Below are 23,206 nucleotides of genomic sequence, written 5' to 3' on the forward strand. Positions count from 1 at the left end.
ACAGAAATTGCTTGGCTTTAGACCTTAAGAATTGTGCACCAGGATTGTTATTTTTAAACGGCCTTCTCCGCTTCTGTGCCAGGATGCCTGCAGATCTGATAATGAAGCTATTTTTTTTATGACAGATGCAATTTCAAACTCTGAAAACTGGGACATAGGCAGAAATGCCCTTTGTCTGCCCACTAACTCCTCCAATAGAATGCCTTTCAAAACAGAACAAAACATAGCAATGAACTCTGTGTATGAAAGCGTACAGTTGGGTTTTCAGGGGACCTAGTCTGCACCAGATATGGTATGTGCTTGAATCACTTGTGGCCAGAATAAGTTATTTCTTTTAATACTCCCAGGTCTTTAACTATACAGTCATATCTCGGGTTGAATGTGCTTCGGGTTGAGTGCGTTCGAGTTGCGCTCTGTGGCAACCCAGTAGTAACAGAGCATGCTACTTCCGGGTTTCGCTGCTTGCGCATGCGCAGATGCTCAAAATGACGTCATGTGCAGAAGCGGCGAAAAGCGACGCGTGCATGTGCAGACGTGTCGTCGCTAGTTACGTTTGCTTCTAGATACGAATGGGGCTCCGGAACGGAGGGATGCGCGCGGGTGGCGCTGTGGGTGAAACCTCAGTGCCTAGGACTTGCTGGTCGTGTGGTCGGCGGTTCGAATCCCCGCGGCGGGGTGAGCTCCCGTCTTTCAGTCCCAGCTCCTGCCCAGCAGTTCGAAAGCACCCCTAAGTGCAAGTAGATAAATAGGTACCGCTTTATAGCGGGAAGGTAAACAGCGTTTCCGTGTGCTGCGCTGGTGCTGGCTTGACAGAGCAGCTTCGTCACGCTGGCCACGTGACCCGGAAGTGTCTCTGGACAGCGCTGGCCCCCAGCCTCTTAAGTGAGATGGGCGCACAACCCTAGAGTCGGACACGACTGGCCTGTACGGGCAGGGGTACCTTTCTTGCCTGTAGGAAGTGTGACACTTAGTTTAACCACGATGCCGCAATTTGAGTAGGCTGATAAAGCCCCTTTTCCTATAGGAAACCTGGTTTTATTTGGGCATTTTCTTAATAAAGTATGCATAAACAGAGATCCAGTTCTTTTCCAGAGGCATGTATTTTAAACAAGACTGTTGCAGATGCTTACATATTGCATCTGTGATATCTGATGGAAGTGTGTGTGTGTGTGTGTGTGTGTGTGTGTGTGTGTGGCTTTTGGATATTGGAATCTAGTTACAAAACTTTCCAGAGGGATGGCTGGGTTAGTGTCTTGCAGCAGAAACAATACCGAGCCCTTGTGGCACTTTAAAGACTAACAAATTTATTATGGCATAAGCTTTTTGGTTACAGCTGGGGAGAATGGGGATGTAGCAGGGCAGTGGGAACAAGGGAGGGGCAGTGCATGTGATTTCAGCTGTGTGAACCGGCACATTGTGCATTCACCTTCAAACATTAGTTTAAGTATGGTTTAAAGCAGGGGTCAGCAAACTTTTTCAGCAGGGGGCCGGTCCACTGTCCCTCAGACCTTGTGGGGAGCCAGACTATATTTTGAAAAAAAGAAGAAGAAAGGATTCCTATGCCCCACAAATAACCCAGAGATGCATTTTAAATAAAAGGACACATTCTACTCATGTAAAAACACGCTGATTCCCGGACCATCCGCGGGCCGGGTTTAGGAGGCGATTGGACCAGATCCAGCCACCGGGCCTTAGTTTGCCTACCCATAGTTTACTGTGGGTAAACTATGTGTGAAGCTGGCCTAGTACAATGAAATATAACAGTGCTTTGCCTCAATGTTAATGTATTTCCATCACAGTAAAGGAACATATATTATAAAGATTCTTTGGAACTTGTAAGTCTGGATAGTGGTTGCATTACCCTTTGAATGTGTGAAACTATCATTGTTTATTACTTTTTTATTTATTTTATATACCGTTCCTTAAGGCATCTACTTGGGTATAAGGCCAATTGATGTCATTCTTTCCAATAAGTCCTTATTGGTGTCCTTATTTCCTTACGATGTGTACTTAGGCTCACGACCTTAATTTAATTGCTTTTTGTGTGTGCCTTAGATGAATCGTTTTGGGGCATATGAATACAACATAAAATGCTACAAAGAACAAATTGCCTCAGAGTAATTGAGATTTCTGAAAACAGGAGTTGCTTCACAGATTTATGTGTTGTTTATCAGATTTATAATTGGACTATGAAGCATGGCACGTTTAAGGAGTCTATTAAGCAAATGTTCATTTGACAAGATGGTATGTTCTCTCACCTTATGGTTAGAAATAACAATGGAATATAAGAACATCAAAATGGACTTGATGGATCAGAGCAAAAGGACAAGTACCAGTTCGCTTAGAAGTAAGTTCTGCAGTATTCAGTGAGGCTTATTCCTTAATAAGTGTGATTATGATTGCAGCCTTAGCCTACAAAAAATGTAGGTGGCATTGTTGGTCCACAGGAAGTGCACGTAGAATCCAAAAACCACATGGCTTTATTAGGACCAGCCAAAATGTCTCAAAATCAGAAGCTTTTGATTTGACCAGAACTCTTCCATCAGGGGAGAAGAAACTAGGTGTGATGATGTTAGCTCAAAGCCGACAGTTTATACAACAATCTACAGGATGCAGAAAGAGTTATGAGGACACAATTAGATTAGCCCCACCAGCTCTAAGACAGATTGCAAGATGCACCCGGGGCTACATGGGCAAAGAAACAACAATGACCTTACTTTCCAGCTATGGTCAGTCAGTTCCCCCCGGAAGCTCACAACCAGCCACTTGTAAGGGATGGGGCTGGTGATTATTGGGATCTCACCTGACAATGATGGAGGAGTTTAAGCCTTTTGACCCCGGCTATGGTCCCGACGAAAATCTCTCATCTGAAGCAGCTATTTGCATTGGGAGGAAATCCATCACCATTGTCAGTGGCAAATGGCAACTTTTGATGAGCAGTTTTTGTCAGGACTAGGGGCGTGGGGCAGGGGGAGATGTTTTATTTTGTTAAAAACAACAACACCATTCTCATCTGCTGCAGTTCCAATAACTATCAGTTCCTCGCGGCACCTGCTGTTTTACATTTAAAAAACACCCATGTTGGATTCAAAGACAGTACAGTGGTGCCTCGCAAGATGAAAAGAATCCGTTCCGCGAGTCTTTTTGTCTTGCGGTTTTTTCGTCTTGCGAAGCAAGCCCATTAGCGGATTAGCGCTATTGGCACTATTGGCAGTTTAAGGGCTATTAACGGCTTTTTAAGGCTTAAGGGATTAGCGGTTTAGCTGCTAAAAGGCTATTAGCAGCTTAGCGCTTCAGAAAAAGGGGTTGGGGAGCGGAAAAAAAACTCAAAAATTTTCGTCTTGCGAAGCAAGCTCATAGGGAAATTCGTCTTGTGAAGCGCCTCTGAAAACGGAAAACCCTTTCGTCTTGCGGGTTTTCCGTCTTGCAAGGCATTCGTCTTGCGGGGCACCACTGTATTTAGCATCCTGCTTGGTTTTGCCATTCCTCAGCATCCAGAACACACAATGGTGGGGATTTTGCTCCATATCACTAATGTTGATGGTAGTGGTGGAGAAACACACTATGTAATGAGATTGGCCTAGATATTATGAAGGGGAAGGTGGCACATAAGCCAAAAGACAATCTGAACTCATCTGTATTCATTAAATGAAAATACATAAAAATAAAAAATAAAAATCAGCCAGGCTCTCCCTACCCACCCTTTAAGCATTTTATCAACCATGCCGAACTTCCTTTTTCAACCATAGGAATAGCCTTGCTGAAGGCCCATTTTGGCTAGCCTCCTGCTTCCCACGTGGGCTAACCAGATGCGTTCAGGAAGCCCACAAGCCACAAGCACGAAGGCAGTGGCCTGTCCCACTGTTTCCTTCAAAAACTGGTATTTAAGTGGCATACCTCTTCTGCTCACATGTAACGATGAGCCACACTTTCTGGCTTATTGTGGTTTGTCGAGAATGAACAGCACGCTTGTGCACGCTGCCCAATTTGCTCCTTCCGTGGCAAGTGCGGGATAAGCAAACCAAGAAACACTGGCTTTCCATTATGCCTGAACCGGGTGGTTTGTTCCGCCATAACGAGACTTGAAGCCGTGGTTTTCCTGGTTTTAACCCATAAAGCCCTAAGTAGGTTGGGACCAGGTTACTTGGAACATTGCCTCCTCCCGTGTAGGTCTTAGGCTCCTCTGCAAAATCCCTGCTCCTGAGGCCAGCCAAGGAGAGGATGGTTTCAGTAGTGGTACCATGGCTATGCCCTCCTCCCAGGGGGAGGGTTACCTAGTACTTTCTCCAGTGTCCTTTCAGCATCAGATGAAGACTTTTTCAATCACTCGGGCCTTTTAATTTGTTCTTCTTTTCTTCTCCTTTCTTTGAAATCTAGCCAGTTTTTTATTACAAGAGAAACAGCATTAAAAAACCAACCAACCCCTGGCCGTCTTTTATTGAGCAGGATTCCGCTAATGAGTCTTATTAGCAGAAGCTTGTATTAAGGACTTCTGCTGGCCTAGCAGGGCTTCCCCCACTTCTCTTCCCCCTGCAAGCCCCCAAAATTGGCTTGGGCAGGGGGTTGGGGGAACCCCTAAATACCGTGCAGGGGAAAGACAAGAGAAACTTTTGTCTGACAAGCGCTCTTTCACTCTTATCACACACACACACAGAGCATTGTAGTGTTCATAGGCTGCCAGGGAGTATTTGTTTGGTGGGTGGCTATATAAATTCAAATATTACTGCTACTACTAGTAGTATTAACCTTCCCATTAGTATTCTCTATTAGTATTAGTAGGGAAGGTATTACAACTCCTTAATAACTTTTGGTCACCCATTGCTGCACCCTTCCCAGCTCTGTGATACCCTTTTCGATATGTTTGATATCTTGCGCATCTATTAAAATTTGAACCTTGCCTCGTTTTTCGAAATCCATTTTGCATTTTGAAGCAGGCGCCGAGTTTTCTCTCCCCTCTAGTGCATGACTCCCAGCAGTGAGAAATATTTGAAGTATCTTGAAAAAAAATTAATAAAGCAATTTAGCCAAAAGATAATAGCTGACATTTATGGAAGAGAATTGCTTGGCTGCTTTGGGAATAATTGTGTCCATAAGAAATTATCTCTTTTGCATTAAATTGAATAAATGTAATTAATGAGAAGTTAATATAGTCCTCCCATTTCAGAGTAATTGATGGCATTGGTTTTTGTTTTTTAAAAAATATATCTTGACACTGTTATCCCTTTATGTAGAGGGAGGGGCTTTTATTGTGGTTTCCACAATGGTTATTTAAAGAAGATGAGCAATATTTCCCCCCCAAATTTTAATAAAGAAGATATTAAGAACTGCATTTTTTTCCTCCCCTTCTTTCTCAGACCGTCAGCTTAATCACATTTGCAGTGCTGTAACTGTTCTAAATCAAATGTTTTCAAGATTCTTGCAGTGAGCATTCCTTAGACAAGAAAATATCTGAGCCTCTGTGCTTTTCAGTCTTCCTCACTGCCTGATTTCAAGGAAGAGGTCAGAAGTAGTCTATGGTCCTTTAAAAGAGGGAAAATACTTCTGACATTAAATTTAATCTCCCCCCCCCCCCAAAAAAAAACTCCAGCTTTAGGACTGAAATTTGACATTGAGATTTGCTAAGCAAGCCAGTGTGGTATAGTGGTTCTGTTATAGGCTGGGAACTGGGAGGCCAGGGTTCAAATCCTACCTTAACCATGAAGCTCACTGGGTGGCCATGGGCTAGTCACACCCTTTTAGCCTAACCTACCTCTCAGGGTTATTTTGAGGGTAAAATGGGGAGAGGGAGAACAATGTGTGCTACTTTCCTGGAGGGAAGGTGGGATATAAGCAGGATAAATAAATACAGTGGTGCCTCGCAAGACGAAAAGAATCCGTTCCGTGAGTCTCTTCGTCTAGCGGTTTTTTCGTCTTGCGAAGCAAGCCCATTAGCGGATTAGCGCTATTAGCGGTTTAGCGGCTATTAAAGGCTTAAGGGATTAGCGGGTTAGCTGCTAAAAGGCTATTAGCAGCTTAGTGCCTTAGATAAAAGGGGTAGGGAGCGGGGGGAAAACCCCAGGAATCGCAAGACATTTTCGTCTTGCGAAGCAAGCCCATAGCAAATTCGTCCTGCGAAGCACCTCCAAAACGGAAAACCCTTTCGTCTAGCGGGTTTTCCGTCTTGCGAGGCATTCGTCTTGCGGGGCACCACTGTAAATGTGTTTGTGCTGGTGAATCATTCAAGCCCTCTGCAGTCTTCCACACACACAGGATTAGACATGCATTAGCAGAAGAAGCCCATTGACCCCTCCCACTCTGTTAGTCTCTCATCACCAGTCCCCATCATCCTCTGCAAAGTGAGAGCTGAACATCTGCAGCAAGGAATCTTCACAAGTAGAGAGTTGAACCCCCTTGGTGGGTGTGGCAAGAGAGAGTTAGGACCAAAGGCCTCATTCCTGCTCTCCACCTCACTGTGTGAGGGGTGTATCTTCAGAAGAAGGCTGTGGCCTGGGTAGTGATGGAGACTTCAGTAGATCATCCCGGGCTGAGGCCTAGCACGCATGCACCTGTTAAAATGTGGTGGTGTTGGGGCACAAGGGAACAAGGCTCAGCACATCACTCTTTGATCTTTGCAGAATAAGGCTCAGTGGGTCTCCCATCTGGAAAATTTCCAGAGAGCTTCTTGTAGGCCATTCTTTACCCACTAGTGAATAGGTTGGTGTCAGCTCTGGTCTTCAACAGCAATGGAGAGCTTCTCAAAGGAGAGAAGGGTAAGCCCAGTACAATTTGAGAGACCAGTTGTCTGCTCCACACAGCGGCAAGAGATTTTCCCAAAAGCCAACTTTGGGCACATTGATAGGTGTGGTTTCTAAGCTGGACTCAGACTTTAGTAAGGTCTTCTTGGACACCAAGTTTATCCATGTGGCCAGCTGATAGACCTAGTGTCTGCTCTGGATACCTTCCAGGGGCAACAGAAGAAGGTCTGCCAGTTGGTAGACCAAATGGTAGACCAAATGTTCTTTGAAAAATAAACCTTCAGAAGGGTTTCTTGGAGATTGCACACTGTAGCTAACCAGTAGACCTTCAATGTGTTTCTTCTCTGCCATGCAGAATGTGAATCATTATCATCTCCAGGTAGGACTGGGAGAGACCCCAGTCTGAAACCCAGGAGAGCCACTGCAAATCAGTGTAGATGATAACCAACTAGGTGGACTCCGCATGAGACAGCTTCTGATGTTTGTAACCACCTCTAGGTTTTATGTTACATCACCCCCACTAACTCTCTCTGCCTTTGCATTCTTACTGCCTTCGCAATGTTAGACTTCTCTACTCTGACCTTCATATACAATTGTGGGGTGGGGGACGGGTAGAAGAAGGAAGCCAGAATCTGGGGCAGACTGGAGGGAGCAGGAGAGAGTGTGATGGCTGGGTGCAGTTTGCTTTTCTTAACTCTAGGTTGAGACACACCCTGTGGAAAAGAGGTGGAGAAGCACTCTCCATTCTGTTAGCCAGATAGCTTGCTTCTTGGGGGATTCCGTAGGGAGGTAAGGGGATCCTTTGGTGGGGAAGGCTAGTGGATGGAGCAATGATCATTACCTGACATTTCCTTTGGGGAGTGGAATTCTTCATCGCATTCCAGCTACTCACCCCACTAATTCATTGTATTTGAAATCCTAGGGGTGTGGCATTGGAGTTGTATTTAGAGCATAGAAATGAAGAGCAGAGAAATGTTTTTCTCAATGATAACAGATTTAATTACCTTTTCTTAAAAAAACCCTGCACTTTTGCGTAGGGTCAAGTGTTCTTTCTTTCTTTCCTTTTTCTGTTTTAACTATGCTAGGTGCACTCTTGTCCCAAGGAAAGTTGATAAGGGTATGCAGAACAGAATAAAAACAATTACACCTTTTTCCTTTCCCTTCCCAGGTGTCCAGAGTACGCCGAGTATATTATCTTCTTAGAATGAAGTCTGATGCTTTTTCAGTCCGTTTTATGAAGGAATGAAACATTCTCTGCTTCAAAAGGGGAACAGCCATTCAGAAAGAATTTAGTTCCGTAGTGCAGATGGAAGAGCCAAAAAAATAAATAACTTCACAGACGATTTCTCAGGGATTACAGATCTTGGTGTGTGGTTTCTTAAAAAAATAAAAAATTAAAAAATTAAATGGTTTTTGTTGAGAGAAAATGGGAGATCAGCAAATGTACAAAACGAGCCATGTTGTCAACAACAACGAAAGCTTGTATTACCAGCAGCAGCAGCAACAACAACAACACCTAAATTCCCTTGCACCGTTAAACCACAGCTATGGAACATCAGCCATGGATGCAACTCAGGAATCTCCGCTCTCCCCATCGTTCCCCCAAGACACCAGGGAAAACATAGCTTTGAATGCTGGGTCCAAAACCCTTGGGTTGATGGATTCTCCTCGGCAATCCAGTTGGGCCCATTTGGGTTCTGGGAACCACGCCCCAGTGAGGAACAACCAAAATGTCATGTGGGGCTCAGCAGGGCAAGGCGAAGTAACTGACGGATACGAGCATCTCTGTTCCCAAGCCAACGAGGTCAGGCCACAGAAAATGACGAGTGGTGTTTTGCATAAGCTGGACTCCTTTGCCCAAGTGTTTGCAAACCAGAACTTAAGGATCCAAGTCAACAACGTATCTCAGGTCATCCAGCCTTCGGCGATGGGCGGCACTGGCGACAGCGCCCTTCGGCAGCTGCTGTCTCAGAAGCCTGCGGTGGAGCAGCAGCCCACCGTGCAGAGATACCAACAGCTGCCGCAGCAAGTCCACCAGGGTTTTGTCGGCACGCCGCAGAAGCAGCACATGCACATGATGGCGCACCAGCAACCCCTCTATTACGACGAACAGCAGCATTTAGCCCATCTGCAGATGCACCCTGCGATGCATCAAGGGCAGGCCCACTTCCAGCAAATGCACTCTCAGCACCTGCTGCCGCAGCAGCTACAGCAGGATCAATACTACCTGCAGCAGCAGCAGCAATCCCACCAAGGACAACATAGGCTTTTAATGCACGAGTTGCAGCAGCAGCAGCAGCAGCAGCAGCAGCAGCAGCAGCAGAGGCAATGCCCAGTGCAAACAGCTCAGTATTATTCAATACAGCCTATGATGCAACAGTTGCAGCAGCAGCAGCAGATGCAAATGCAACTTCCTGCCTTTCACAGAGATCCTGACCAGAAGCCTCTGCACGAGACTCATCAGTACTCTCAGGATCGGGGTCATTCTGTGCAGCTCATTCAGCTGGGAGCAGTGCCTCAGTACTTCTATCAAGATCAGCAGCAACCCTTCAGGCATTTGTATTCACAAAGCTTATTGCAGCAGCAGCAGCAGCAGCAGCAGCAGCCGCCACCAGGAGATGCCAGTCAGCCAAACCATTACCAGAGCAACAACAAGGCTCAGGCACTGATGGATTCGCACCTTGGATTCCCCTTGGCAGAAGGAACAGAGGGCCCAGTTCAGCAGGACATTAATTCTGTCGCTGGTGGTGTCCCTCAGCAACCTCTGATGCCCCCAGAAGGTATCCACGTGGATAGCAAAGGGCCACAGCCATTGTCCCCTGGTCCAATGTGGCCTCAGGTATGTAATACTTTCTTTCCTGTATCTGAGTTTGGGAAGAAGCAGAAACCAAATTCGCCTCTGCCGTGTGAAGTGGAATTCCCTCAGAAGTTTTAGGCTCCCATTGGCACAACAGTTTGGTGAATCCACAACTTATTAGCCTGGCCACTGAGGTCCGGCTACGAGGGCCTTCTGGCAGTTTCCTTACTGCGAGAAGTAAAGCTACAGGGAACCAGGCAGAGGGCCTTCTCGGTAGTGACACCTGCCTGTGGAACATCCCATCAGATGTCAAGGAAATAAACAACTACAGTTGTACCTTGGAAGTCGAACGGAATCCGTTCCAGAAGTCCATTTGACTTCCAAAATGTTCGAAAACCAAATTGCAGCTTCTGATTGGCTGCAGGAAAACCTTGACCTGGCTGTGTCAAATTCCATTAAACGCCCTGGTGAAGAGAGGGTAGTCTTTACCTGGTGTCAGTGCTAGCAGGCCTCACTTGGGAGGACATTCCCACAGGCAGAGGGGCTACAACTAAAAGGCTCTGTCCATCGTTTCCACCCTCTGAGCCTCTCTTGGCGGTAGCATGTAGGGAAGGGCTTCAGATTACACTTGCAAGGTCCAGGCATGTTCTTTTCAGGAGAAGCGGTCAGTCAGGTAACTACTTGGCATTCATTAGCACTGTATACCTACCCCTCTCCCAAATAGGCAACATGTTGCTAAACTAGAAAAAATGCCCATAGTTCTGATGGCTGGGATATGAATTAGTGGAGGGTCTATATATATTATATTACAGAGCTCCCCAAGTGGAGAATTCAGCAGCATTCTGCATTCAAAGATTAATTATCACCATGGGGTCTCTGTTAGTGGAAGCCAAACCGACCACAGGTGGAAGGGGGAACATTTTGCTCCCACAGTAATATTCCCCATGCAGCCCCTGTAAACCCATTGTCTGGGGTATGAGACAGGCTTTGTCCCCTCTCACAAGTCCCAGACTGCATCCCATTTAGACCTGGTTTGTGCAGGCAGCTAAAGGAGGTGGCAGAGTGCTGAAAGTTCTCTGCAAGCATAAACAATTTTCTACAAAGGTTCTGGCTTCTTTGTGCAATGCTAGAAAAACTTTTAATAATAGTAATAATAATAATTTATTATTTATACCCCGCCCATCTGGCTGGGTTTCCCCAGCCACTCTGGGCGGCTTCCAACCGAATATTAAAAACAATACAGCGTCAGACATTAAAAACTTCCCTAAACAGGGCCGCCTTCAGTTGTCTTTTTAAAGTAAAATAGTTGTTTATTGCCTTGACATCTGCTGGGAGGGCATTCCACAGGGTGGGCGCCACTACCAAAAAGGCCCTCTGTCTGGTTCCCTGTTACCTCACTTCTTGCAGCAAGGGAACCGCCAGAAGGCCCTCAGCGCTGGACCTCAGTGTCCAGGCTGGATGATGGGGATGGAGACGCTCCTTCAGGTATACATATTCAAATGAGCACCCCTCACGTGTTGAAGGGGGAACAGGGTCAGTCCGCCATCAATACATGCAGCAGCTACAGTCTGTCTCTGCAAGCCAAGCCAAGGCAAGCGGCTGTATGCTTCACATGATTCCCCCTGGATGTTCTCTCTATTCATGTACATTTGTGTGTGCATACAGCTCCTTCACACTAGCACCAAATGTGCAGCTGGTCAGGGGCTTCACAAATATACACATCATTGCGGATGGGACATAACTAGGGATGTAAGATGGCATTTCCCCCCCTGTTCTGCCCTATACTTACTGCATGCAGCACTGTTTCCATTCTGCTGCAGCTTGTCTTGCTGTCTGATGTGGTGGAATTAAGCATAGCTTACACAGTTCACATCATTAATTAGGATGTCACTAAATTATTCCAGCCCAAATATTTCAGTGCAAAGGAAACACAATGCAGGCGTGATCATTTATGTGTAATTTGTGGGCTGAAAGCAACAGCAACAGTGAGTACTGATCATATTTGCTAGACTGATTTCCATTGGACCCGGGGCAAATAAGGAAACACAATGGCAACTTCCACTTTCATAGCTGTTGGGACCTTCTGATCTCCCTAGATAAGACCAGCTAGCGTAACAGCATCGTTCACCTTCACACATCTGTGAATGGGCAGGGGAGGTTGCGGGAAACTCTTTAAATGATTATTTGAATGAGTCATTACATGTGTGTGAGTCTAGATAGATGATTCTTCAGCATGCTGATATATACCAGTATTTTCATCTCTTCCTTTAGCAGCAGGTCCATCTGCCTGATGGAAGACGCCAGTCAGTTTCCCCTGAGCAAAGGTATATTTATGCTATAGCTACATATGTATTCTTAACTTTAGTTTTTTCAAAAGTCCTCAAATAGTAGCCTCATGCAAGTCCACCTGTGTGTTTATTGGCCATGTAGTGGAATCTTCTAGAGCTCTGAAGCATCAGGTACTTACTCTACCAATCTTTGACGTAATGGTTTTGGTGCCTGTTCCTTCCTCAGTCTGTGGCCCATGGGACTAATTTAGTGATGGAACCAGCCAGAACTCTCCGGAACTCATTTCTGGCACCTCTCAGGTGGGCGTCATTGCCATTCTAAGAGAACAATGGAGGTGTTCGTTGTAAATTCTGGCACCTCTTTTTCTAGGAAAATGGCACTGGATGGAACATTTTGCATAAAAGCATAAAAGTGACCCTTGAGTTAACACTTGTCTGCTCTTCACCTTTTCACTAGCCGTGAATTGGATCAGGGCCAACCTGTTAAAACCTCACAACGGTAATAAACGGCAAGCACTTTCAGCATTTGAAGGAGAAATTTCATTAATCCTCACTCAAAAATAGTTTTTTTGTGAGAAGATTGCTTAAAAAAAAAGAAAAAAAGCACTTGCTCACAGAATTGATTCTGACAGTGGATGTTTTTCTGAGGAAAAAATGGCTCCTTTCTGAGGAAAAAATGGCTCCTTAGATTAGGGGTGGGCAGACTCGCAGGATCTGCTTTTTTTTGTTTACTAGAACTATTCAAAGCTAGGTGCAAAATAATGCTTCTGAAGGGTGGATGCACAGTAAGAATTCAACACAAGCACACCCTCAGCCCAGGTTAATAAATGTACACCTGTTTCCCCACCAATCTCTTTTTCTCAGCAGCCTAACTTATGGTCAGGACTCAGCAGGGAAGGTTTCTGTTAGACATTTGGGAGTCAGAACCTCATGCCAGTCTACTGAACATCTGCCAGCAGATCCCCATCTATTTTCTGCCTGCCCCTGCTCTAGAGTAGACCTGGAGCTTCACTTCAGGCAGCAAAATGTCTTGAGCTGGCCCTGTCAGAGAGAGAATCTGTGATTATTATTTTTTAGGAGTACATGTATGTGGCTGGATTAAAATGTATTTGGGAACATTCTCATCAAAACGTGTCTCTCCTTCCTTTCTGCAGCAGCATTCACGATAAAGAAACTCATAGTGAGAGATCTGAAACAAAGAGCAAACTCACATGCACTGTATGCTTGAAGGAATTTAAGAGTTTGCCAGCCCTAAATGGCCACATGAGGTCTCATGGAGGGATACGGGCATCTCCTGCCTTCAGACAGGTAACACTGTGGTGTTTTGCTGTATGGCCTTCACCCTTTTTTACTAAAGTTCGCTGCTTGCTTTGCTTTGCAATTTTCCTTTTTAAAAAAAAGACAGTGATTCTCAATCTGATCCTGCTATTGTCAAGGAAATGTGTCTTTCTCCAGTTTCGTTTTCTAGTATGTTCATTCTCCATCGATGGAGATCTGTCAATGTCTGATGTCATGTAGACCTGAGAGCTATTCTGAGGCGCAAGGTTTGGCTAGCCTCCAAGTGACAGGGGCTCCTCGCTGTGAACACACCTCGACGCCGCCTTATGACACCATTATTATTATTATTATTTATTAAATTTGTATACCACCCTTCATTTGTAGAACTCAAAACATAAAATTACAATGTAAAACCCACAAAATACATAACAAAAATAAGAATGACGACAAACCAATAACCCCTGCCCCCAAAACAGGGATTTTCTCCACTTGCCTCACCTGAGTATACTTTCTGTTCTGTCCTGGGGCGTTTCTTCTGCCTGGGATGTGCACGTGCCACATTTCATGCTGTGTTTTCCAGAGAAGTTTCCAGAGAAGTTTTCCAGAGAAGTTGCGGTGTTGACCCCCTGCCGCATACTGAGACTTGACAGATCCGCCACATAGTGGGCTCCAGCCCACATTGGCCAATGCCTCCATCAGCTGGCTAACCTTGAGAGTACCAGAAGACTCTTTTATTTGTTGTCTGTGCTGCCTTTTAGTGTTCTAGTTGGGAGCAGTCCACGGTTGAGGCTGAATGCCTTTGGTTGTCTGCACAGGACGAAGGGGAGAGCCTGCCGCAGCCCCAGCGCCAACACCAGCAGGAGCAGCTGCCCTCCGAGGCGGAGAGCTTCGTCCCCATCGTCATGCCTGTGTCGGTACCCGTTAAGCTGCTGTCACCTGATCCCGGCAAGCAGGCCGCTGACAGCAGCGCCGTGCTTAAAGATAAGCCTGTCTCAGATGATGAGATGCCCGTTCTTGTGAGGATGACTTGCTCTCCGCCATGCTCCCCTAACGTGGCCAGCCCCTGCTTGTCCTCTGTGAGTGTTCTCTTCCTACTAACTGTGCTAGGGGTGCCTCGTGAATCCCTCTGCATTTTTTAAAAAAGTGCTTCCTGTTAAACATCATCCCTGTTTGGACATATGCAATACTAGGTAAGGGTAAAGGGACCCCTGACCATTAGGTCCAGTTGTGGCCGACTCTGGGGCTGCGTCGCTCATCTCGTTTTATTGGCCAAGGGAGCCGGCGTACAGCTTCTGGGTCATGTGGCCAGCAGGACTAAGCCGCTTCTGGCAAACCAGAGCAGCGCACGGAAATGCCGTTTACCTTCCCACCAGAGCGGTACATATTTATCTACTTGCACTTTGACCTGCTTTCGAACTGCTAGGTTGGCAGGAGCTGGGACAGAGCAACGGGAGCTCACCCCGTTGCAGGGATTTGAACCGCTGACCTTCTGATCGGCAAGTCCTAGGCTCTGTGGTTTAACCCACAGTGCCACCCGCGTCCCAATACTGGGTACTAGGACTGGGCGATTCCTGGATTTCAACATCGTGATATATCACCAGCTAAATGTCATGATATACCGATACATTGCCATGTATGGAGCTATGTAGAGGTATTGGCTGGCTTCACAATTTTTTCCATGTTGTGATTTATGATGATGTTCATCATCATCATCATAATCAAGAATAATAATATAATTATTTGTACCCTGCCCATCCAACTGGGTTGCCCCAGCCACTCTGGGCAGCTTCCAGCATATATTAAAATATAGAAAAACATCAAACTGTAAAAACCTTCCTTATAAGGGGCTGCCTTCAGATGTCTTCTAATATATATATATTTCAGGCATAGGCAAACCTGGCCCTCCAGATGTTTTGGGACTACAGCTCCCATCATCCCTAGCTAACAGGACCAGTGGTCAGGGATGATGGGAGTTGTAGTCCCAGAACATCTGGAAGGCCGAGTTTGTCTATGCCTGATGTAATTACTCATCCCACACACACACACACACACACACACACACATATCATGATTCGTGATATATTGCCAGGTCAAAAATTATGAAACCAATATCACAATATGGATTTCAGTTTTGGATGATAAATCACCCAGCCCTGACGGGTACCCTGGTCTCTTCCAGTTCAGGCAGAAGCAGCCTTTTCTTTCTGGATTGTCCCAATATTCCTAAATGGGAAGCTTTACTTCCCTCCTCCAAAAAAAGGCAGAGGGATTTATTGCCTATCAGTGTTATTTGTGCTTGTTTGTTTTTAATGTTGCTCGAAACCATTTTCTTCTTTAATAATGTGGGAGCAGGGCTGAGTGGGATTTTGCCTAATATTGTCTCCTGCAGATAAATAGCCTTTATCGCCTAATTATTATTGTAAGAATAATATACTCCAGCAGGTATTGTGAAGGACTTAATTAGTCTCCTCCTTCCTTTCCTCTCTATACATACAATCACACCCCCCCCCAAAAGCAGATTGTAGATATCTTTGTGTGAATTCTCAAGGACACAAATCACCTTTGGGGAGTCGACTCCCCAGTGTGAATGTGGGTGGGGGGAGCAGGGATGAGTGCACTAAGCTCAGTCCCCCTCAGTTGCCATGCTTGTCAACCACTGTGAGTTCGTGGCATTGTCTGAATCTCAGAGGGAGCCCCCCTGAGTCCTGGAAGCTCCCTGCTTCAGATGTTTGACCTCCAACTCGTGCAGGGGGGTAGCGGTTGAGGGGTAGGGAGCTTAGTGTTCTCGTCCCCATTTTGCCCTGAGTAATGCTTCTTGTGGGAGGGATTCATTTATTTCCACATTTTTATCCCTCCTTTCCTCCGAAAGAGCTCAAAGTGACATACATGGTTCTCCCGCCCTCTATATTTTACCCTCAGAACAATCCTGTGAAGCTTTCTGCCCGCAGAAACCAGCAAGAAAACCACTGGCAATAGATTTTCTGCCTGCCTGGATTATGGTTGGCAGTGTGGCCAGTGTGATGTAGTGGTTAAGAGCAGTTGATTCGTAATCTGGTGAACCGGGTTCGCTTCCCCGCTCCTCCACAGGCAGCTACTGCTTTACTTTGGGCTAGTCACACTTCTTTGAAGTCTTTCAGCCTCACTCACCCCACAGGGTGTTTGTTGTGGGGGAGGAAGGGAAAGGAGAATGTTAGCCGCTTTAAGACTCCTTCGGGTAGCGATAAAGCGGGATATCAAATCCAAACTCCTCCTCCTCCTCTGCATAGCTGGGGGTTTCTCAGCTGCTTATGCTTCTCTCCACATGTGGAGGTCAGCAGAAATGCACCAGGACACCATCCTGACTCCATTGGTTTTAGGGGCAGGCAGAGGTTAGGATTCCACTCTTACTTTTTTTTCTGAAAATGGGAAGTTTTAACAACAACAACAAAAACACCCACATATTTATCTTCAGGAAAGCAAACTTAGAGCATAAGCAGCGTACCACTTTGGTGCTTGCTGAAAGCTTTTTCATATCAACAAGCCAGCCAAATGCAATTTAGTTTCCTGTATTGATTTATTTTAAAATTGATTCTTTTTATCCATGTTTTAAAGATGATTATTGTGTGTATATTTGTCTTTCAGTTTTTATGGATTTTAGATATGCTTTGGTCAATTGTTTGCTCTTTGATTTAGTAGTTCATCATCTTTTCTCTCTAAATAATGAAATATGTGCAAATAAATGAGGATGGTATCAGTTAAAACATCTGGAGCCTATACGTAAAATAAGCAGGAAATGAGGTCTGCAGCACAGGTCATAAAATCAGTATCATACATGCCAATAAAGCAAGTTAAAGACTAATGATGAGCTGAAGCATGGTTTCATGAACACATTTGATAGTGGAAATAAATATCAAAGATAAGTTGGAGACTGAAATTGCAAGACTTTGAGTATACATACATGGCTGGGGCTGTTCTGCGGATCTGTCAAGATCCCTGTCAGGCTGCCAATGTACATATGGAGGTCTCTGGTTTAGCATGGCCCATTTTAACTTAAGTTTGCTAATCATTTCACCACTGGGGAAATCCCACACTTTGCCAGACCATTGAAGAACTGAGGGAAGGTGGGTGGAAGCCCACTTCTTAGCTGTCAACCAAAGAAAAAAAATGGTTGAGGTTGTTTTAGGGTGTCACCTCATTGATGTCAAAATATAGGCTGGTTCATAGAGGCTCATGAGTTGGTTCAGGTTTTTGTGTCCGGTTTTTGACTCCCAAGTGCATGATGCAATTTGCCCATGTTACGTCTTGTCTGAATGCTGAAAACCTTCCATTCAGGACCTCAACAGAAAACAGCACCAGAGCACGGCCAACTCTGAAGAAAGCTTCAAACCGTTTCAAGACAAGAAAAAATACCGCCACAGACCTGAGCCTCTGTTCATACCACCACCTTCTTACAACCTCGCTGCATCCCACCTGGGCGCGACGCTGTACCAAAGCCAGCTTCGCTCTCCCCGCATTCTAGGAGACCACCTGATTGACAGCCTTCACGACCCCCCTCCTTACACCCCACCCCCCATGCTCAGCCCGGTACGTCATGGATCTGGCCTCTTCAGCAGCGTTATCACATCCGCTCATGGTGCGTCTCACCCCCAGCTGCCGCTCACACCTTTGACACCCACACCCCGGATGCTTCTCTGTCGATCTAGTAAGTATGATGATGCACTGTAAACCAGGGGGTCCCAAACTGTGGTCCATGGACCACCTGTGGTATGTGAGCTGCTTACAGGTGGTTCATGACATGTCCATATGGAGTACACATATTGATTTTTAGCTGTGTTTTGTCGTACGTTTTATTTCTTGCATTTCATTTTACTGTATCACGATGCAGATTCTGTGGAATGCAATTAAATGTAAGCCAAGCCATTAAAGGACAGTTAAAAATCATACGGTATCTATCCCCAGTGCATTGCAGTCGCCACAACAGGCAGAAATTAAGTGTTCTGCCAAGGCCATTTTTTCAAGTGGTCCAGCAATTTTCAAGTGGTCCACGGGGGAGAAAGTTTAGGAACCACTGCTGTAAACTTACCCAGTTTCCATGCTGATGACTTTGCCTCACTTCTGTATAGCACAGTGCTGGTTTTTAAATCACACGGCATTTTATTTTGCAGTCACTCGGATAGCAGTTTCTCTCTTGCCCACACGTGTCCGAAGAGGAGGGATTGTAGAATATCCCCAGGAACATGCCACCCTGAAAGACTCCTCCATTTGCTCCTGGAATCCATCCAATCCATTTTAGGATTGGGCTACATGATCATTTGCCCCACATAATACAGTGGTACCTCGGGTTACATATGCTTCAGGTTACAGACTCCACTAAGCCAGAAATAGTATCTCGGGTTAAGAACTTTGCTTCAGGATGAGAACAGAAATCGTGCTCCAGTGGCAGCAGGAGGCCCCATTAGCTAATGTGATGCTTCAGATTAAGAGCAGTTTCAGGTTAAGAACGGACCTCTAGAACGAATTAAGTACTTAACCCGAGGTGCCACTGTATATCTGTTGATGAACTGTACCACTTGAGGCTTCAGGGGGGAGGTAGAATATATAAATGGTCACTCATGCTAAAAAACAACAACAGCAAATAGCTTGCATATACAAAACTAGAATTTCTAGTCAAAGCCAGTGCTTTCCCCCCCAGGGGGTACTCAAGGGTACCCAGCAGCAGCACCTCTTTTTGTTGTTGTTAAAAGGTGTGGCTCTTTGTGTAACAACTTCATGATGAGTACTGGCACCTATTTCTCTAGAAAAAAGGGTTCTAGCCTCGTCTTCTCTCTGACCTGCTAGGGAGGTTTTTACACAAAGGAGCCTTCAAACTTTTGAACCCCAGCCCCTTCACTTGCAACCTCATGTGGTATAGTCCAGCAACAAAGATGCATTGTGTACAATTGTTAATGGTTGTGTTTGGCCTCTTCAAACTCCCCATCCTGGTGTGGATTTGCACTGGTCTCTTATCAGCCCTGTGGACCAGGTGGGGCTTCTTGAGCATGGGGGCCATGATGTCATTTCCACTTAGGTTCTTGTCATGAGAACTGTCTGGATGAAAGGTGTGTGCAAAAAAAGGTGTATGTTCTTAGACCTCGGGTTCTGGAGTACCATGCAGAGATGAAGATAGCAGATAATGTTCAAAGGGGGCAGACATACATTGTTCCGTTTGTACAACCTTCACTAGTTTGCAGTGGGGCAGTTTTCACCATAGTTACACAATGGTTTAACAATCCTCCCCCCCCCCCCCATTTCATCAGTGCAGAATAATTTTACTTGCTTGTGGCCTTGAGTAATTTCTTTAGCAGTTTTAACTCGCAATATTTTTTTACAAAATAGTCTCAAGTGTGAAGTTCATTCTAGTCATATATATAGATGCCGCCGAACATACAAATCTTTCTTAAGAACCTGTGGCCATCAGATTTTGTTGGACTCCAACTCCCATCGGCCGCAGCCAGCATGGCCAATAGCCAGGGATGATGGGAGTTTTAGTCCAGTAACTTCTTGAAGGTCACAGATTTGCCATCCCTGTCTACTTTGATGGATCTCAGGGAGAGGCTTTTCCCCATTCCCTGCTATCTTTATCCATGCGGGACTTGACATCTTTCCGCAGGGCCTGCAAGACAGAGCTGTTCCACCAGGCCTTTGGCCAGGGCACAGCCTGACTCACTCCTTCGGCAATCTTCGCGGAGCCCTGGCCCAATGGTTGCCAGTGGTTTGATTTGAATTAATTTTATAATGAAGGATTTTAGAGTGTTTTGTTGCGTTGTACTGTTTTATTGTTGTTAGCCTCCCTGAGCATGGCTTCGGCTGGGGAGGGCGGGATATAAATAAAATTTATTATTATTATTATTATTATTATTATTATTATTATTATTTATTATATTTAATTGGAAAGCCCAGAGATTGAACCTAGGAGTATCTGTATGGAAATGCGTATTCTTATCCTTGAGCTATGGTTCAGGCAGTCAGTGGGTTGTATCCAGTGCTGGTTCTACTCAGAGTAGACCAATTGAAATCAATGGCTCTGACTAACTCGGGTCAATTAATTTCAGTGTTTCTACTTAGTTGGATACAACCCTTTGTCCCGAATAAGTTTTGTTTTCTGTTAGTTTTCCCCCAGAAAGATGCAAATCTGTACTAGTGAAGGGAATGCCTGCCTGCACACAGAATGACGTATTCTTGTTTTTCTTACAGATAGTGTTGATGGAGTCAGTGTCCCAATCACCCCAGGACCTGGAGAACAGACCATTGACATAGAACCGTAAGAACTAGTCTCATGTATTCAGACATCACTTGGTAGCCACTGTAGTTTTATAAGCTGAATGTGATCCAAAGCATCTTGGGTCTAGTACAGTCGTACCTTGGTTCTCAAACGTAATCCGTTCCAGAAGTCCATTCGACTTCCAAAAACATTCAAAAACTGAGACGCGGCTTCTGATTGGCTGCAGGAGCTTTCTGCACTCAATCAGAAGCCACACCGGATGTTCGGGTTCCAAAGAGCATTCAAAAACTGGAACACTTACCGTATTTTTCGTCCCATAGGACGCTCCGTCCCATAGGACGCACCTACTTTTTTGGGGGGGAAATAAAGGAAAAAAAATTTTCCCTTTATTTCCCCCCCAAAACCAGGTCGGGGAACAGTGGGATGGCGGCGCTGCGCCTCCCCGCTGTCCCCCGACCTTGTGGGGCTGGCCGATGTCTGCCTGGCGCCAGGGCGCTCTGCTGCAGGGCGCCCCATGCGCCGGGTTCTCCCCCGGTGCGCGAGGCTTGCCGGCACTTGCGCGAAGCACGGGGCGTCCTCCGAAGGGCGCCCCGTGTTCTGCGCTGCAGGCTGCCGCCCGCAAGCCTTGCGCGCCGGGGGGGAGTTCTCCCCCGGTGCGCGAGGCTTGCTGGCACTTGCGCGAAGCACGGGGCGTCCTCCGAAGGGCGCCCCGTGTTCCGCGCTGCAGGCTGCCGCCCGCAAGCCTTGCGCGCCGGGGGGGAGTTCTCCCCCGGTGCGCGAGGCTTGCCGGCACTTGCGCGAAGCACGGGGAGTCCTCCGAAGCGCGCCCCGTGTTCCGCGCTGCAGGCTGCCGCCCGCAAGCCTTGCGCGCCCAGGGGAACTCCCCCCAGGTGCGCAAGGATTGCGGATAGCTTCCTGGAGCCTGGAGAGCGAGAGGTGTCGGTGCGCACCGACGCCTCTCACTCTCCAGGCTTCCGCGAAAGCCTGCATTCGCCCCATAGGACGCACACACATTTCCCCTTCATTTTTGGAGGGGAAAAAGTGCGTCCTATAGGGCGAAAAATACGGTAGTTCCGGATTTTCAGCATTCGAGAACCAAGGTACAACTGTAGTTCACATGTTCACAGTAAGCCATAGTTAATGGTTTGCCATGAATGCAGAGGTTGCTTCAGCCTCACTTCTTCCCCTAGTGGAAGGAACAAGCCATGACCCCTGGTTTCTGGTTTGGATTTAACACTTAACATTGTGCTGTGTTGGGGAGTGAAACTAACCATGATCCCTGTCTCAGATGTAACACTAAGCCAGGGATTGGGGTTTGTTGCTGAGCGAGGTGGAAAACAGAAGCGATCTGCCTGTTCTTGGTAAAAACCGCTAAGCATGGCTTAGTGTGACATGTGAACGCTGCCAGTAGTTTGCCTTGAAAATTTATTTTTTTTAAACAACAACTGCAGCTTCTTATGTTGCTTCAGAAACTACTTCTGGAAGGACCCCTGAGTTTCAAGAACAATTATATCTGGTGTGGTGCCCTGGTCATGCAGAGAGGGTGATCTCTGAGGTGGTACTTTTCGTGTAAAAGAACCCCCGTGCAATGTTTTGCATTCTTCAACCAATATACAGTGGTACCTCAAGTTACAAACTTAATTTGTTCCGGTGGTCCGTTCTTAACCCGAAACTGTTCTTAACCTGAGGTGCGCTTTTGCTAATGGGGTCTCCCGCTTCTGCTGCGCCGCCACCGCATGATTTCTGTCCTCATCCTGAGGTAAAGTTCTTAACCCAATGTACTACTTTCGGGTTAGCGGAGTTTGTAACCCGAAGTGTTTGTAACCCGAGGTGTTTGTAACCCGAGGTACCACTGTAAATAGCTCAATCAGAGGTGATGGGGGAGGAGGTATCTTTAAGCTCAAAATGAAGCATATGGAATTGACACTTTAAATACCCCAGAGGAATGTATTCTTTCCCATGTTTAGTGACCCTTACGCTTCCCATCCCTCTGTGTGGCAAACTGATGTAGTCGAAGACCCAGATTGCTCCTTGAGGGCTCGTAAAACCTCGCACTCATTGGGCACCATGTTTAAGCTTTTCAAACCATTAATAAAATCCCTCTCTCACTCAGCTTAACTATTAATGGAACAACGTTCAGCTAAACTAAGCATACATAACCATTTTCAACTGGTTGCTTGGCAGATAATAGCCAAGATGGGAATTCCTTTCCGCCTCACATCACAATTGCATTTTATTCATATTGTTTTTCGTTACAATTATATCTGTTTAAAAAGTCCACATGGGGGCTGGAGAGTGAAGAACTGGAACAGCTCAGTTTTTAAAGCTTCCTTGTTTGCTAGCATTTGAATTGTCCTAACTCTGCTCCTTAACTCTTCTCTCAAGACAGAGCTTTGCCATTGAATTCCGTGACTATTTAATCACCCAGTTCTGTTGGGGCAAGGGCACAGTTTTAAAGACTTAGGTTAAGATGAAGTTTCATTTTGAGAGGTCCCTTGCTTTTCCTCACAGATTGTACATTTCACGCTATGTCTGGGCCTGTTTGTTTGTTTGTTTGTTTGTTTGTTTGTTTATTACTGTATTGGCCTGAATGTAAGCTGCCCCCAAATATAGTCCACACCGCTAAAAGCAGATTTCTTAAACGATGGTACTTTTAAGAGTGCAACAATAGACTCCACTCAGGTTTTATACAAGTCAGGTTAAGCAGGGCGGAGTGTATCCTGTTTTCAGACCGATATGGCATGGGACGCAGGTGGCGCTGTGGGTTACACCACAGAGCCTAGGACTTGCTGATCAGAAGGTCGGCGGTTCGAATCCCCACGATGGGGTGAGCTCCGGTTGCTCGGTCCCTGCTCCTGCCAACCTAGCA

General features: G+C 46.0%; 1 protein-coding gene across 19 annotated transcripts in view; it reads left to right on the top strand.

Moving 5' to 3' along the window:
* TRERF1 (transcriptional regulating factor 1) overlaps positions 1-23,206 on the top strand; it is a 76,520-nt gene that overhangs the window by 38,196 nt on the left and 15,118 nt on the right. For 5 of the 19 annotated variants that reach the window (XM_083432955.1, XM_083432944.1, XM_083432956.1 and 2 more), the window contains 6 exons: positions 7,903-9,573; positions 11,803-11,855; positions 12,974-13,127; positions 13,856-14,173; positions 17,409-17,778; positions 20,310-20,376. In XM_083432955.1, the coding sequence (XP_083289081.1) occupies positions 8,161-9,573; positions 11,803-11,855; positions 12,974-13,127; positions 13,856-14,173; positions 17,409-17,778; positions 20,310-20,376 (2,375 nt within the window). In that variant the 5' untranslated portion in view covers positions 7,903-8,160. The remainder of the gene's footprint in view (positions 1-7,902; positions 9,574-11,802; positions 11,856-12,973; positions 13,128-13,855; positions 14,174-17,408; positions 17,779-20,309; positions 20,377-23,206) is intronic. The other 14 variants (XM_083432946.1, XM_083432948.1, XM_083432962.1 and 11 more) reach the window with 11 other exon arrangements.

Source organism: Podarcis tiliguerta (genome assembly GCF_965153285.1).
Source record: "Podarcis tiliguerta genome assembly, chromosome: 3".
Classification (NCBI taxonomy): Eukaryota; Metazoa; Chordata; class Lepidosauria; order Squamata; family Lacertidae; genus Podarcis; species Podarcis tiliguerta.